Below are 14,206 nucleotides of genomic sequence, written 5' to 3' on the forward strand. Positions count from 1 at the left end.
GGCTGAGGTGTCTAGAACCAGGGGGGACAGTCTCAGAGAAAGGGACAGGTTGTTAAAGACTGAGGTGATGAGAAATCTTTCCTCAAAGGGCATTCTGTGGTGGTTCAGTCACTGAGTTCATTTAAGACAGGAATCGATTGATTTCTAGATACTCAACTAATCAGGGATGCAGGGATAATGCAGGAATATGGTGTTGAGGTGGATCAGCCATGATCTCAATGCATGGTGGAGCAGACACAAAGGTCCCGATCCCCTACTCCTGCAATTTTTGCTCGTGTGTCTTATACTTATAGAGTGGTAAAGTCATACAGCTCGGAAACAGGCTCTTTGCCCAACTGGTCCATGCCAACCAAGATGATCCATCCAAGCTAGTCCCATTTGCCAGCATTTAGCCCATATCCCTCTAAACTTTTCCTATCCATGTTCCTGTCCAAGTGTCTTTTAAAAGCTGTTATTGTACCTGCCTCAACCACTTCCTCTGGCAGCTCATTCCACATACATATAACCCTTTGGGGAATAAAGTTGCCATTAACTCTCTCCCCTCTCACCTTAAACCTATGCCCTCTAGTTCTTGATTCCCTAACCCTCGGAAAAAGACAGTGCATTCACCCTATCAATGCCCCTCATGATTCAATACACTCTATAAACATAGAACATAGAAAAGCACAGCACTGGACATGCCATTCAGCCCACGACGTTGTGCCGATCTTGATGCCAATTTGTACTAAATGTCCTTTTCCAGTGTATCATCCATATCCCTCCATTCCCTTCATATTCATGAGTCTATCAAAAAGCCTCTTGAATGGCACCAAACTGCCTGATTCCACTACTACCCCCGGTAACCCATTCCAGGCACCTTCCACGCTCCATGAGAAAAAACTTCCTCCATCTAACCTTAAAAGCATGTCCCCTGGTGTTTGATATTTCTACCCTGGGGAATAGATTCTGACTGTCTACCCTATCTTTAAAAATCTCTTTCGGGTCTCCTCTCAGCCTCTGATGCTCTAAGGAGGACAACAGAAGTTTGTCCAACCTCTCCTTGTAGCTCATATCCTCTAATCCAGGCAGCGTCCTGGTAAACCTCTTCTGCAGCCTTTCCACAGTCTCCACATCCTTCCTATAATGGGGTGACCAGAACTGCACACAATACTCCAAGGGCAGTCTGACTAAAGTTTTGTACAGCTGCAGCATGACTCCTACCAATGAGGGCAAGCATGCCATACACCTTCTTTACTACCTTTTCCATTTGCATAGCCACTTTCAGTGAACTATGGACCTGGACCCCAAGATCCCTCTGTATCTCATACTTTCTTCTTTCATTTAACCTCCCAAAGTGCAACACCTCACACTTGCCTGGATTAAACTCCATTTGCCACTTCTCTACCTATATCTGTAACTGATCTATATCCCTCTGTATTCTTTGATAGTCCCATTTGATAATCCGGTATGTATATAGGTATATGAGGTCACATCTCAGTCTCCTATTCCCCAAGGAAAAGAGTCCTAGCCTGTCCAACCTCTCCTTATAATTCAGTCCCTCAAGTCCTGGCAACATCCTTGTAAATCTTTTCTGCACTCTTTCCAGTTTAATAACATCTTTCCTATGGCAGTGTGACCAAAACTGAACACAATACTCCCAGTGCTGCCTCAACATCGTCTTGTACAACTTGCAACATAACCTCCCAACTTCTATACTCAGTGCCCTGATTGATGAAGGCTAGTGTGCCAAAAGCCTTCTTCATCACCCTGTCTACCAGTGACTCCACCTTCAGGGAACTATGTACTTGTACCTCTAGGTCCCTCTGTTCTACAACACTCCGCTGGGCCCTGCTGTTCGCTGTAAAAATGTCCTACTTTGATTTGCCTTTGCAAAATGCAACACCTCACACATCTGAATTAAACTCCATTTGCCATTCCATGGCCCACCTACTCATCTGATCAAGATACCCCTGTAGTTTTTGATAATGTTCATCATTGTCCACTATACCACCTATTTTAGAGTCATAGAGTCATACTGCACAAAAACAAACCCTTTGGCCCAATCCCTCTAAACCTTTCGTATCCATATTATTAATCCAAATGTCTTTTAAATGTTGTTATTGTATCTGCCTCAATTACTTTTAAACTATATCTCCTATGTATTCAATTCTCTAGCAGTTTCTGATTCAGTTATGTGGGCATTGGTGAGACCATATCTGGAGTACTGAGTACAGTGGAGTCATGGTGTGTTACAGCACAGAAACAGGCCCTTCAGCCCATTGAGTCCATGCCAAACACCCAACCATGCTAATCCTACACTAATCCCATTTTATTCTCCCCATATTCTCATCAGCTCCCCCCAGATTCTACCATCTACCTACACACTAGGAGCAATTTAAAGCGACCAATTAACCTACCAACTCACACATCTTTGGGATGTGGGAGGAAATCTGAGCACCTGGAGGAAACCCACCCGGTCACAGGGGGAATGTGCAAACTCCACACAGACAGCTCCCGAGGTCAGGACTGAACCTGGGTCACTGGTGCTCTGAGGCAGTGGCTCTGCCCGCTTCACCCCAGCGCCACCCTTTAGCTAAGATGCAGAACTACCAAGGACCAATTAAGAAGAGGAATGAATAAGCACACTTTGTTCCATTATTGCTAAATCTGTTCAGATTTTCAGACACTCTTCTGCTTTTTAGACCGACAATGTTTCACTTCTTTGGTAAATATCCAAATATTGGTTTTGACTTTGCTCACACGTTCTTGTAACAGTTCAGATGCTGTTGAGTTAGTCCTACCTCCACTGACCAATCCTGCTGTGTCTGTCTGTAGTCTGATGAATCATTCAGAAAGCCTAACTTTAGTCCAGTAGGTCTAAAGGCATTCAAAGGAATTTGACACCAAACCACAAAAAGATTTTAGAGCAAATGACCAAAGTCTTCCTCAAAGACACAGGTTTTATGAATAACTTAGAGGAGCCAGAGGAGGAGGAGGGGAGAGAGATTGGGGGGGGGGGGGGGTGAGAGAGAGAGTGAACGGGGAGAGAGGGGGTGTGAGAGTGAGTGAGGGGGGAAGAGTGAGGTTGGGGGGGCGGGGGAGAGAGAGAGAGATGTAGAGGTTCAGGCAGTGAATTCCAGCATTTAGGGTCTTGGAAAATAAAGGCTCAAGTGGAGCCTCAGTGGAGGCATTACATTAATGGATGATTAAAAGGAGGGCAGAACTGGCACAGGTTGGATATTTAAGGAGGTTGTTGGAGGGGATGACAGAGGGACACATGGATGAGAAGGGGAAACGTGGGGCTGCTGGACACCAGTGAAGGGGAGGGTGGCAGGGTCTGTAAGAACAGAGACGGATTGGGAAATGAGCAACAGAGTTGGAGTGAAGTTAGTAGTTAATGGAAGGTGGCTAGTCATGGATGAGAAAAACTATCGGTTTCAAGAAGTGACTGACGGGCAGATGTCCTTCAATCTCAGGAATGTACCTCCGAGTTGCTGAAGCGGATTCCAGAGGGGAGCCCACAATGGCGCTTCATCTTCTACATGAAGGAACGGCAAGACGGTACTCTAAGCTTTGAGTCAGCACAATACCCAGGCTGGTTCATCAACAACCAGTGGACCCAAAAGAGGGCTGAAATGAAACAAACCATGGAAGAAACATTGAATGCAGATTTCATCTTTATTTTGTTAAAAGTATGAGAGTTAGCACTGGTGAATGTAGATAATAAAATAACATGAATTATCCTGCCAATATACCTTTGTGGACTCATGACAATGGCACTGAATATTCTGTCAGTGGTTCACCGTGGACCTGGTCCACTGCTCAGACATTGCCATGATACCTCCCTACCCCACCAATCCAACAGGTGTCCCAGGAAGCAGAGCGTCTCTGCATGTCAAAAGGGACTCCTGCTGCCCTGCAGAATACCCAATGGTCTCCAAGAGCTCACCAGCTGCCAAAGGTTTTATTACAGTTTTTAAATGTCAACTATTCAAATAGATTTAAATACTTAATAAGTAATATTTATTAAACAGACTTAAAATGTTCATCTAAGTCCAGCATTATTTTAACGTTTTTAAGTAGTTGCCAGTATATTAAAGTAAACAAAACAGCTACAGATCATCCCTAGATAAAGAACCTGCTTTACTTATCAGATTCCAGCACTGCTAGCCCTTAGTGTTACAGAGAATGTGGAATGGGACAGCACTGTTGTGCCACAATGTTGTGCCAATCTTGATACCAATTTTAACTAAATGTTCTTTTCCAGTGTATCATCTATATCCCTCCATTCCCTTCATGTGTCTATCGAAAAGCCTCTTAAACACCAACAAACTGCCTGCTTCCACCACTACCCCTGCTAACTTATTCCAGACACCTACCACTCCCTGTGTAAAAACTTGCCCCTCACGTTGCCTTTAAACTCCTCCCCGCCCCGCTCCCAAACTTAAAAGCATGTCCTCTGGTGTTTGACATTTCTAACCTGGGGAAAAGATTCTGACTGTCTACCCTATCTATGCTTCTCATTGTGTTTAAAAACTTCTATCAGGTCTCCCCTCAGCCTCCGAAGCTCTAGGGAGAACAATCTAATTTTTCTAACTTTTCCTTACAGCTCATAACCTCTAATCCAGGCAGCATCCTGGTATGGTACAGTAGCGTAGCGGTTAGCACGACGCTATTACAGCGCCAGCGATCGGGGTTCGATTCCCGTCGCTGTCTGTAAGGAGTTTGTATGTTCTCCCGTGTCTGTGTGGGTTTCCTCCACGTGCTCTTGTTTCCTCCTACATTGCAAAGCCGTATGGGTAGGTTAATTTGGGTTTAAAATGGGTGGTGTGGACTCGTTGGGCCGGAAGGGCCTGTTACCACGCTGTAAGTAAAATTAAAAAAAAATTTAAACCTCTTCTGCAGCCTCTCCACAGTCTCCTCATCCTTCCTATAATGGGGTGACCAGAACTGCAACTCCAAGTGTGTTGCAGTTTTATATAGCAAAACATGAATTCCTTACTCTTATACTCAACACTCCTACCAATGAAGGCAAGCATGCCATATACCTTCTTTACCATCTTCTCCACTTGCATAGCCACTTTCAATGAACTATGGACCTGGACCCCAACATCCCTCTGTATCACAATTATACCATTAATTGTATACTTTCTCCTTTCATTTGACATCCCAAAGTGCAACACCTTACACTTGCCCGGATTAAACTCCATCTGCCACTTCTCTGCCCATATCTGTAACTGATCTATGTCCCGCTGTACTCTTTGATGGTCCTTTACACTGTCCACAACTCCACCAATCTTGGTGTCATCCACAAACTTGCTAATTCACCCACCTGCATATTCATCCAAATCATTGATATATATCACAAGCAACAGAGGTCCCAGCACTTGACCCTTGCATAACACCACTGGTCACAGACCTCCAGCCAGAATAACAACCTTCCACGGTTACTCTGTCTTCTATGGGCAAGCCAGTTCTGGATCCAAACTTGCAATTCACCCTAGATCCCATGCATCTTCATGTCCTGAATTAACCTACATTGGAGGACCTAGTCAAATGCCTTACTGAAGTCCATGTAGACAACATCCACTGCCTTACCTTCGTCAAGCTCCTTTGTCACCTCCTCAAAAAACTCGATCAAGTTTATAAGGCATGACCTGCCCTGCACAAAGCCATGCTGACTGTCCCTAAGCAGGCCATGCCTTTCCAAATGTGCATGAATTCTATCACTCAGTATTCTCTCCAATAGCTTCCCTACCACTGACATGAAGCTCACTGGCCTATAGTTACCTGGAATGTTGTGCCTTCTTGAATGAAGGCACAACATCTGCTACTCTCCAGTCCTCTGGGACCTCGCCTGTTGCTAGTGAGGACACAAAGATCCTTGTCAAAACCCCAGCAATCTCCTTACTTGCTTCTTTCAGTATTCTGGGTTAAATGCCACCATGCCCTGGGGACTTATCCACCTTTTCAGAAGACCTACAACTACCTGCTCCTTATCCTCAATGTGTCCCAGCACATTAGCATGCCCACCCTGCCTTCATTATTCTCCAAATCCCTCTCCTCAATAAATACTGACACAATGTACTCATTTAGTATCTCAGCCACTGACTCTGACTCCAAGCACAAATTCTCTCCTTTATCCTTGAGTGGACCTACCCTCTTCTTAGTTATCCTCTGTTTCATAATATAAGTATAAAATGCCTTGGGATTATCCTTGACCCTGCTTGCCAAAGACATTTCATAGCCCCTTTTGGCCTTTCTAATCGCCTGCTTGAGCACTTTCCCGCTGTCTTTATATTCTACAAGGGCCCACTCTGATTTTAGCTTTCTAAACCTTAAGTGTTCCTACTTATCTCCCTCCAGCAGCTGTCTCTACCTTCGCCCTCCCCTCCCACCCCTAACCTCACTCCATCTGCCTCTCATTATTATTTTTCTCTCCCTCCATCTATCATTCACTGTCTCCCAACTCCACCCTCTGTCTCTCCTACTTGGCACAACCGGCCCGTCATCTTTTCTCCCTCTTTCATCCAATCCTGTCTCACCACTCCCCTTCTCCTCTTTATACTGGCCATCTCCCCTCTCCACTCTCAGTCCTGATGCAGGGTTTCCACCCAAAACATCAACAATTCCTTTCCTCCCACAAATGCTGCTCGACCTGCTGAGTTCTTCTAGCAGATTGTTCTTTGCTCGAGATTCCAGCATCTGCAGTCTTTGGTGTCTCCAAATATGTAGTTGTCTCCAATGTGCACCATGACCTCACCAACAGCAGGGAGCAACAACCTCCCCATGCCTCAGGAAACCGACTCAGGAGGTGAGGGGCACGAGTCCTGACAGAAAGACCATCACAACCAGGAGCAGTGCAAATCATAAAAATAGAAGCAGGATTCGGTCATGCCTGCTCTGCCATTCAATGGGATCATGGCTGATCCTTTATCTCAGCATCACCTTCCTCCTCATCCCTTGATTTCTGTTGGCCTTTGTCTTTAACATACTCAGCATCTGATCCTCTATTAGAAAGCTGAGGCAAGTCCAGCAGTTAAAGCGAGCAGGTTCAGTAGGCAGGACAGGCAGGGGCAGGACAGGGAGCGAGGAAGGTCTTGTAGACTAAACTGCTTTTATTTTAATACAAGAAGCCTGACATGTAAGGCAGAGGAACTCAGGGCATGGAACTCAGGGCCTCAAACTGGGATATTATAGCTATTACGGAAACATGGTTGAGGGAGGAGAAACACTGACAGCTCAATGTTCCAGAGTACAGAGTACAGATGCTGCAGAGGTAAGAGAGAAGGGGCAGTTGCGTTTTTGATTAGGGAAAACAACATGACAGTACTTAGCGAGGATATTTCTGGGGGAACATCCAGTGAGAACTGTAAGGGTGGAATTTAGGAATAAGGAGGGGGGGGGAATTATACTGATGGGATTTTATTATAGGCCCCCCCAATTGTCAGCAGGAATTAGAGGAGCAAACATGTAGAGAGATCACAGATAGCTGTAAGAAGAATGGGATTGTAATAATAGATGATTGTAATTTCCCTAATATTGACTGGGATTGCCATAGTGCTAAGGGGATTAGATGGGGCAGAATCTGTTAAGTGTATCCAGGAAAGTTTTCTCATGCAATATATAGATGGCCCGATTAGAGAGGAGGCAACACTTGACCTCCACTTGGGAAATGAGGCGGGGCAGGTGACTGAAGTGTCAGTGGGTGAGCACTTTGGGATAGTGACCATAATTCCAATTGGTGGCTTGTAGGTGACTGCCAGGCTGCAGTCACCTACAAGCCATCTATACATTTGTCCAAGGGAAGGGTACCAGGTCATTTATAGACAGGTGCCATGGTTTCCACCTAAGTATTATTTGATTTTGCTCTGTTATAAATAAATCTCAAGGCACTAGCAACATTCAAAGGCATTCTCACTTAAGACATATAACATCTTTCAATGTGTTACCATCAATCACACTGGTGTAGCAGCTGCTGGCATCTGCCTGTGATATATCACATATTAAGGGTGCTGACATCATGCATTACATGTCAATGAACTCAAATAAAATCTTCATCCCCATTAAATCAGTGAGGGATGCTTTTCAATAAAACTTATTGCCACACTACAACAGGCGAGATGATTCTGAAATATTTGACAGATGCCATAGCTACCATATCATTCTGGTGAATGTGACCTCTAATGTGAAGCTGATTTCTATTTTAGGATTTTTCTCCCTGCTTGCTCTTACAATGCTTGTAATGGGAACCTCAATGTCCCATAGAGTGAGGGACTCTATGGGACATTGAAAAATATGAACAAAATGTCATGGTGAGATGAGGCATCTGCTTGGTGTTGCTTGTTCTCTGGGAGCCCTCCTTAAAAATCCTTAGGGGATTAAGAGTGACTGATACAGGTGAAAGTGCATCAGTTGTAAGTGATTGCTTGTGCAGGAAAGTGTGACACTACACAGACCACATGTGAATTGAGGGAAGCATGGTGTGTTCGTCACTGAGACTTCATCACTTCTGCCTCATTATGCACCTTGAAATGGTCAATTGGACCACGGCTCAAAATGAACCTCAGCTGGAATTTCTTGGCTCAAGATGTTAGCTCCTCAGTGCCTCTCTTTCCCCAGTACTGTGCCAAATGGATAACAATATGATGATGTGAATTACTCTCAGCTGCATCAGCTACAGTGGGGATTGGCAACTATCAGTGTGGAACAGCAGTACAAACCATTGAAGTCTCAACCACTTGGAGGTCCTTTGAGGAAAGTCTCTTTTTGTGCAGACTTCTTTAAGCAAGGTGCTCCTCATCAGGGCACACACAGCTGTTGTAGCAACCCAAACATCGCTGAGTTTATCCTGTGCAGGATTCGAGGGAAATTAAGATTTCTTTATTAGTCACATGTACATCGAAACACACAGCAAAATGCTTCTTTTGCATAGAGTGTTCTGTGGGCAGCCTGCAAGTGTCACCATGCTTCTGGTGCCAACATAGCATGCCCACAACTTCCTAACCCGTACATCTTTGAAATGTGGGAGGAAACCGGAGGACCCGGAGGAAACCCACGCAGGCACGGGGAGAACTTACAAACTTCTTACAGACAGCGGCCGGAATTGAACCTGGGTCACTGGCGCTGTAAAACGTTACGCTAACCACTACACTACCATTATGAATCCTCAGGTCTCTCCTAGGTGGCTTCTGGTGTAATATGTTAGTGGTGTGATCAAAATTTGGCCACGGAGCACCTAAGAAACAGGCCCTATGTGTCTGAACTTATCCACCATAAAGTTTTTCAAGTGCTACTTAACAATGGGTGAATGTAATTGGTATATTATTGTCACATGTTCCAAGATACAGTGAAAGTCTTTTGTTTGTTTGCCATCCAGACAGATCATTCCATACATAAGTACATTGAGATAGTACAAAAGAAAAACAGAATGCAGAATATAGAGTCACAGTTACAGAGAAAGTACAGTGCAGGTAGACAAATAAAATGCAAGGGCCATGACGAGGTAGATTGATAGATCAAGAGTTCATCCTTATCATAGAAGAGGTCCATTCAAGAGTCTCATAGCAGTGGAACAGAAGCTGTCCTTGAGCCTGGTGTTCTGAAGCTTTTGTATCTTCTGCTCGATGGGAAGGGGAAAAAGAGAGGATGACCGGAGTTGGAAGAGGTCCTTGATTATGTTAGTTGCTTTCCCGAGGCAGCGAGAAGTGTAGACAGAGTCCATGAGTGGGGGGGGGGGCTGGTTTTCATGATGGACTGAGCTGTGTTCACAACTCTGTAATTTCTTGTGGTCCTGGACAGAGCAGCTGGCATACCAAGCTGTGATGCATCCAGATTGTAAAAGTCGACCTGCGCGTTGTAATAAATCAGACAAAAGCAGGACCAAGGAGCATACAAAGAGTTCTTTATTGTTTCATGTTAGTGGGAGTGGGGGTACATGGAGGAGCAAACAGTCAGTGCTGCTCTTCCCTGCATGTGGCCTGACTCAAGGAATACAGGGTGCTAACAAATTTAAATACATTGTTCTCCAGTGGGTATCCACCTACGCACAGGCATGCCCATATTTGGGTATGCTTGATCAGCTCACACTACCATTGGTCAAGCTGAGGTTGCTGTGCGCAGCTAGACAGGTTAACACACCTTTCACAGTTAGTCTCGAAAACAACCCTGTTCTTGTGGCCTTGAAGCTCAGCACTTCTTACCACACCAAGCAGAGACTTCACGAGCAGACATGTCTCAAGCTGTTTACCAGTAGAGAGAGAGTAACCCTTTGTTCACCAGAGCCCCCTTTCCACTGTCTTCTACAAGATAGGATGCTTTCTATGGTGTATCTGTAAAAATTGGTGATGGTCATACTTAGCCATAAAACAATATATATTCACAAGGACAAACCAAAGATTTGGGACTCTGATATACCTTTATTTGTTTGAAACTATTATTGAATGGTCACAATGAAAGGAATGCACTGGTATAAAGGAGCAGAGCTGAGCACTAGTCATAATCTGTGGTGGGAAAAGTGCTTTTAAACTTTGCTTGGACAATCTCCTTAGGATTTCATGTTATGGCTTCATGTTACTTCATCAACCTCTACAGCACAAATTTGGATCACAGAATCAAATCAAAGGACTCATAGGATATGTCAGCATTTTATCAACAGTCTGAATCTTCTCCAGTTTGCTATAACAAGGAGCTCTCATTGAATGATGGAAGATTTTCAGAAGATTGTGGGAGATGGGTCCAACCCTGGCAAAACTGAGAGCTGAGAGGTTCTGGCACTGTTTTGCCAGGTGTGTGAAGTACAAGCAGACCTCTCAGCCTCAAACTCTTCAAATGCTGCCATTGGTGGTTACATCTACCCCAGGGTCACCAAAAATATCACCAAATTCCACAGTATTTGAACTGCAGTCACAATATCAGATGGCTTTTTGAATAATATAATCAGGGCAGGTATCCTGCCTAATAAGGATCCTTCCTGTTGCTGCAATTCAGAACAGATCTTTTTTTTCCTTCCTTCAAGGTTCAAACGACACTATTGGTAGGATTATTTTACCATTTTTTGGGGGGCTTAGTGTCACTGGCAAGACCAACATCCCTAATTTCCCATGAGAAGGTGGTGGTGAGCTGCTTTCTTGAACCCCTGCTGTCCTTCCGGTGAAGGTGCTCCCACAGTACTGTTGCAGAGGGAGTTCCAACATGTAGGCCGAGTGTTTATGAGGAATCAGTGATATATTTCCAAGTCAAGATGGCGCACAACATGGAGAGGAAGTTTGGATTCTGCTACCTTCTTGGAGGTAGGGGTCATGTGTTTGCGAGGTCCTGTTAGAACGTTCCAGATAAAGGAACAGAATACCTACACTACTTTTCAAATGTGGTCAATCGCTTATAGTTGTTTACATCTAGATTTCTCGGGGGCATGTCTTAGGGATAAACTTCAGCAGCTTGCAACATCTAAATTGATAATTGTGCACTAATTCTGTACTGGAAATAGCAGGTCAATTTGTAATAATCACATCTGTTTAAAAGCTTCAATATAATTTGTATGTGTTCAAAATCTAGTCGAAGGATATTCACCGAGTCTTGGAACGAGAGTGAAATCTAAACAAGTGGTTCTTTTACATCTCTGTATTCACTGGCTCATCTGACTGGAAAGCTTCATTCTTTGTCCCTCCTGCCATCTTGATCTTCTCATCACAATTTTCATCTTTGGTCTCGTGAAGTTCACCGCTCTCTGCTTCTGCATCTTGTGCTTTTGCTTTCCTGTAATCAGAAAACGAAGAGTATATGCTCAGAACAGACATATCCATGTAATACCCAGAAAGTAAGCACCGCCAGTCTGCCTTCGAATTTGAAATGAACCCAATGACCAACAGATTAGATCTGTAATCCAGTATTCAAGAAATACCATTTCAAGGTCTCAACCACAATAATCAGTAATCAGCTGACTGCATCTGTAATGTGTATGTCTGGACTGTGAATATTCACCAGGCAAGTTTGAGCTGTTCATTTGGTGAAGAGTTGTGAATGCCATTAAACATTGTGCAACCCCCACTGCTGATCTTATGCTGATCTCCTACAGAGATCAAATGTTTTCTCATCCTTTGCTGCCCACTTCCACCCTGTTCTCACATTCACACAGTCCACCTCTGACTCTAGCCCTCCCTTTCTTCGCTCCTCTATCTCCATCCTAGGGGACAGCTTCAATTACACGCTTACCAACTCTCCCAGCTATCCTGACAAACTTTCCCCCCACCCTGCCTCCTGGAAGGACTCCAGTTTCTTCAGCTCTGTTATATCTGCTCTGACGATAAAACTTGCAAGACCAGGGCCATCCATTTTTCCTGAACTGTGTATGTTCCCCTACATAGTTGACAGGTCTTCCAACCCCATCTCTTCCGTCTCACACCTTCTCTCCCCACCCAGACCAGGAATAGGGTTCCTCTTTCCCTCCCGTTCCACTCTGCCACTTTCCACATTCATCCTCTACGACTATGCCGTTTTCAACGTGATGCAACACAAGGTGCGTCTCCTGCATTCTGAGGGACCATCTCCTTTGTGACTCTTGGTCCACTCTTCCACCTCCACCAGTACTCACTCTCATTCCCACAGTACTTTCCCATTAACCACAGGAGGCACAACACTTGACTTTTCATCTCTTTCCTTCCCACCTTCCAGGTGAAGCAGACATTCGCATGCACTTCTTCCAATTCAGTGTCCTACATTTGGTGCTCACGATGTGGTCTGCTCTACTTTGGAGAAACTAAGTGCAGGCTCCGAGGAAGAGCATCCGATCTTTTGTTTGGGCAGATTATAGTCCACAGGACTCAAAACCAAATCCACACTTTCAGATAACAAGCCATTCCATTTTGTGTCAGAACTAGCTAGTCCTGAGATAAGGTTATCAAGCAGTAACGTTAACTCTGTCCTCTGCCTCTTGACTTTCTGAGTATGTTCAGAATTCTCTTTCATTTCCGGTATCTGGCAGCTGCAGTGTCCTGTATCTTGGTTCGAGCATTGTGTTTTCTCTCCGTTCTCTTTCATCGCCTTCTTTACATATGTACTTCCAGACAGACCAGCTATAGCTAATAAATCTTCACCACCCTCTCTCAGCTGGCACCACCACCACCGTTTGCCATCTCCTATCACATCTCTTGTTCTCCCCAACCCCTCCCCCTTCTCTACAATTTTCTTTTCTAACCTCTCCTAATTCTGATGAATGGTCATAGAGTCAGAGTCATACAGCACAGAAACAGGCCCTTCAGCCCACTGAGTCTTTGCCTACCATCAAGCTCCATTAACACAGTTCCTACACTAATTCTATTTTATTCTCCCCACACTCCCGTCAACTCCTCCCCACATTCTACCACTCACCTACACATTCGGGGCATTTACAATGGACAATTGACTTATCAACCCACATGCCTTCAATGTATGGGAGGAAACTGGATCAGTCCAGGAGGGATTCCTGACGCAGTATGTTGACAGGCCGACTAGAGGGAATGCCATGTTAGATCTAGTTTTAGGAAATGAACTGGGACAGGTGAAGGATCTATTGGTGGGTGAGCATTTGGGGGACAGTGACCATTGCTCCATAACCTTTAAAATTGTCATGGACAGGGACAGGTGCAGAGAGGACAAGAGGATTTTTAATTGGGGAAGGGCGAACTATGAGGCTATAAGGAGAGAACTTGGGAGTGTAAATTAGGATGTCCTTTTTGAAGGGAAATGTACTATGGAGATGTGGTCGATGTTCAGGGATCTTATGCAGGATGTTAGGGATAAATATGTCCCAATGAGGCAGAGAAGGAATGGCAGGGTGAAGGAACCGTGGGTGGCAAGAGAGGTGGAACGACTAGTTAGGGAGAAGAAGGTAGCATACATAAGGTATAAGCAGCAAGGTTCAGACAGGGCCCGTGAGGAATATAGAGTAGTGAGGAAGGAACTTAAGAAAGGGCTGAGGAGAGCTAGAAGGGGACATGAAAAGGCGTTGGCTAGTAGGGTTAAGGAAAATCCTAAGGCCTTTTTCAAGTACGTGAAGGGTAGGAGGATGGCTAGAGTAAAGGTAGGTCCGATTAAGGACAAAGGTGGGAGAATTTGCCTGGAGGCGGCAGAAGTGGGAGAAGTTCTCAATGAGTACTTCTCTTCGATATTTACCAGGGAGAGGGGTCTTGATGACGCAGAAGGGAGTGCTGGTAGGGGTAATGTTCTCGAGGTTGTAGATATCAAGATA

At 44.7% G+C, this 14,206-nt stretch overlaps 2 protein-coding genes across 2 annotated transcripts in view; one reads left to right on the forward strand and one right to left on the reverse strand.

The window, feature by feature from the left end:
* Positions 1 to 3,912, forward strand: part of LOC127569811 (uncharacterized) — a 40,162-nt gene extending 36,250 nt beyond the window's left edge. Inside the window, exon 6 of the mRNA XM_052014734.1 lies at positions 3,456 to 3,912. Coding sequence (XP_051870694.1) covers positions 3,456 to 3,677 — 222 coding nt within the window. The 3' untranslated portion in view covers positions 3,678 to 3,912. The remainder of the gene's footprint in view (positions 1 to 3,455) is intronic.
* Positions 3,913 to 9,464: 5,552 nt separating this feature from the next.
* ace2 (angiotensin I converting enzyme 2) overlaps positions 9,465 to 14,206 on the reverse strand; it is a 102,000-nt gene continuing 97,258 nt past the window's right edge. The window contains 1 exon segment of the mRNA XM_052014428.1: positions 9,465 to 11,736. Coding sequence (XP_051870388.1) covers positions 11,592 to 11,736 — 145 coding nt within the window. The 3' untranslated portion in view covers positions 9,465 to 11,591.

Source organism: Pristis pectinata, chromosome 4 (genome assembly GCF_009764475.1).
Source record: "Pristis pectinata isolate sPriPec2 chromosome 4, sPriPec2.1.pri, whole genome shotgun sequence".
Classification (NCBI taxonomy): Eukaryota; Metazoa; Chordata; class Chondrichthyes; order Rhinopristiformes; family Pristidae; genus Pristis; species Pristis pectinata.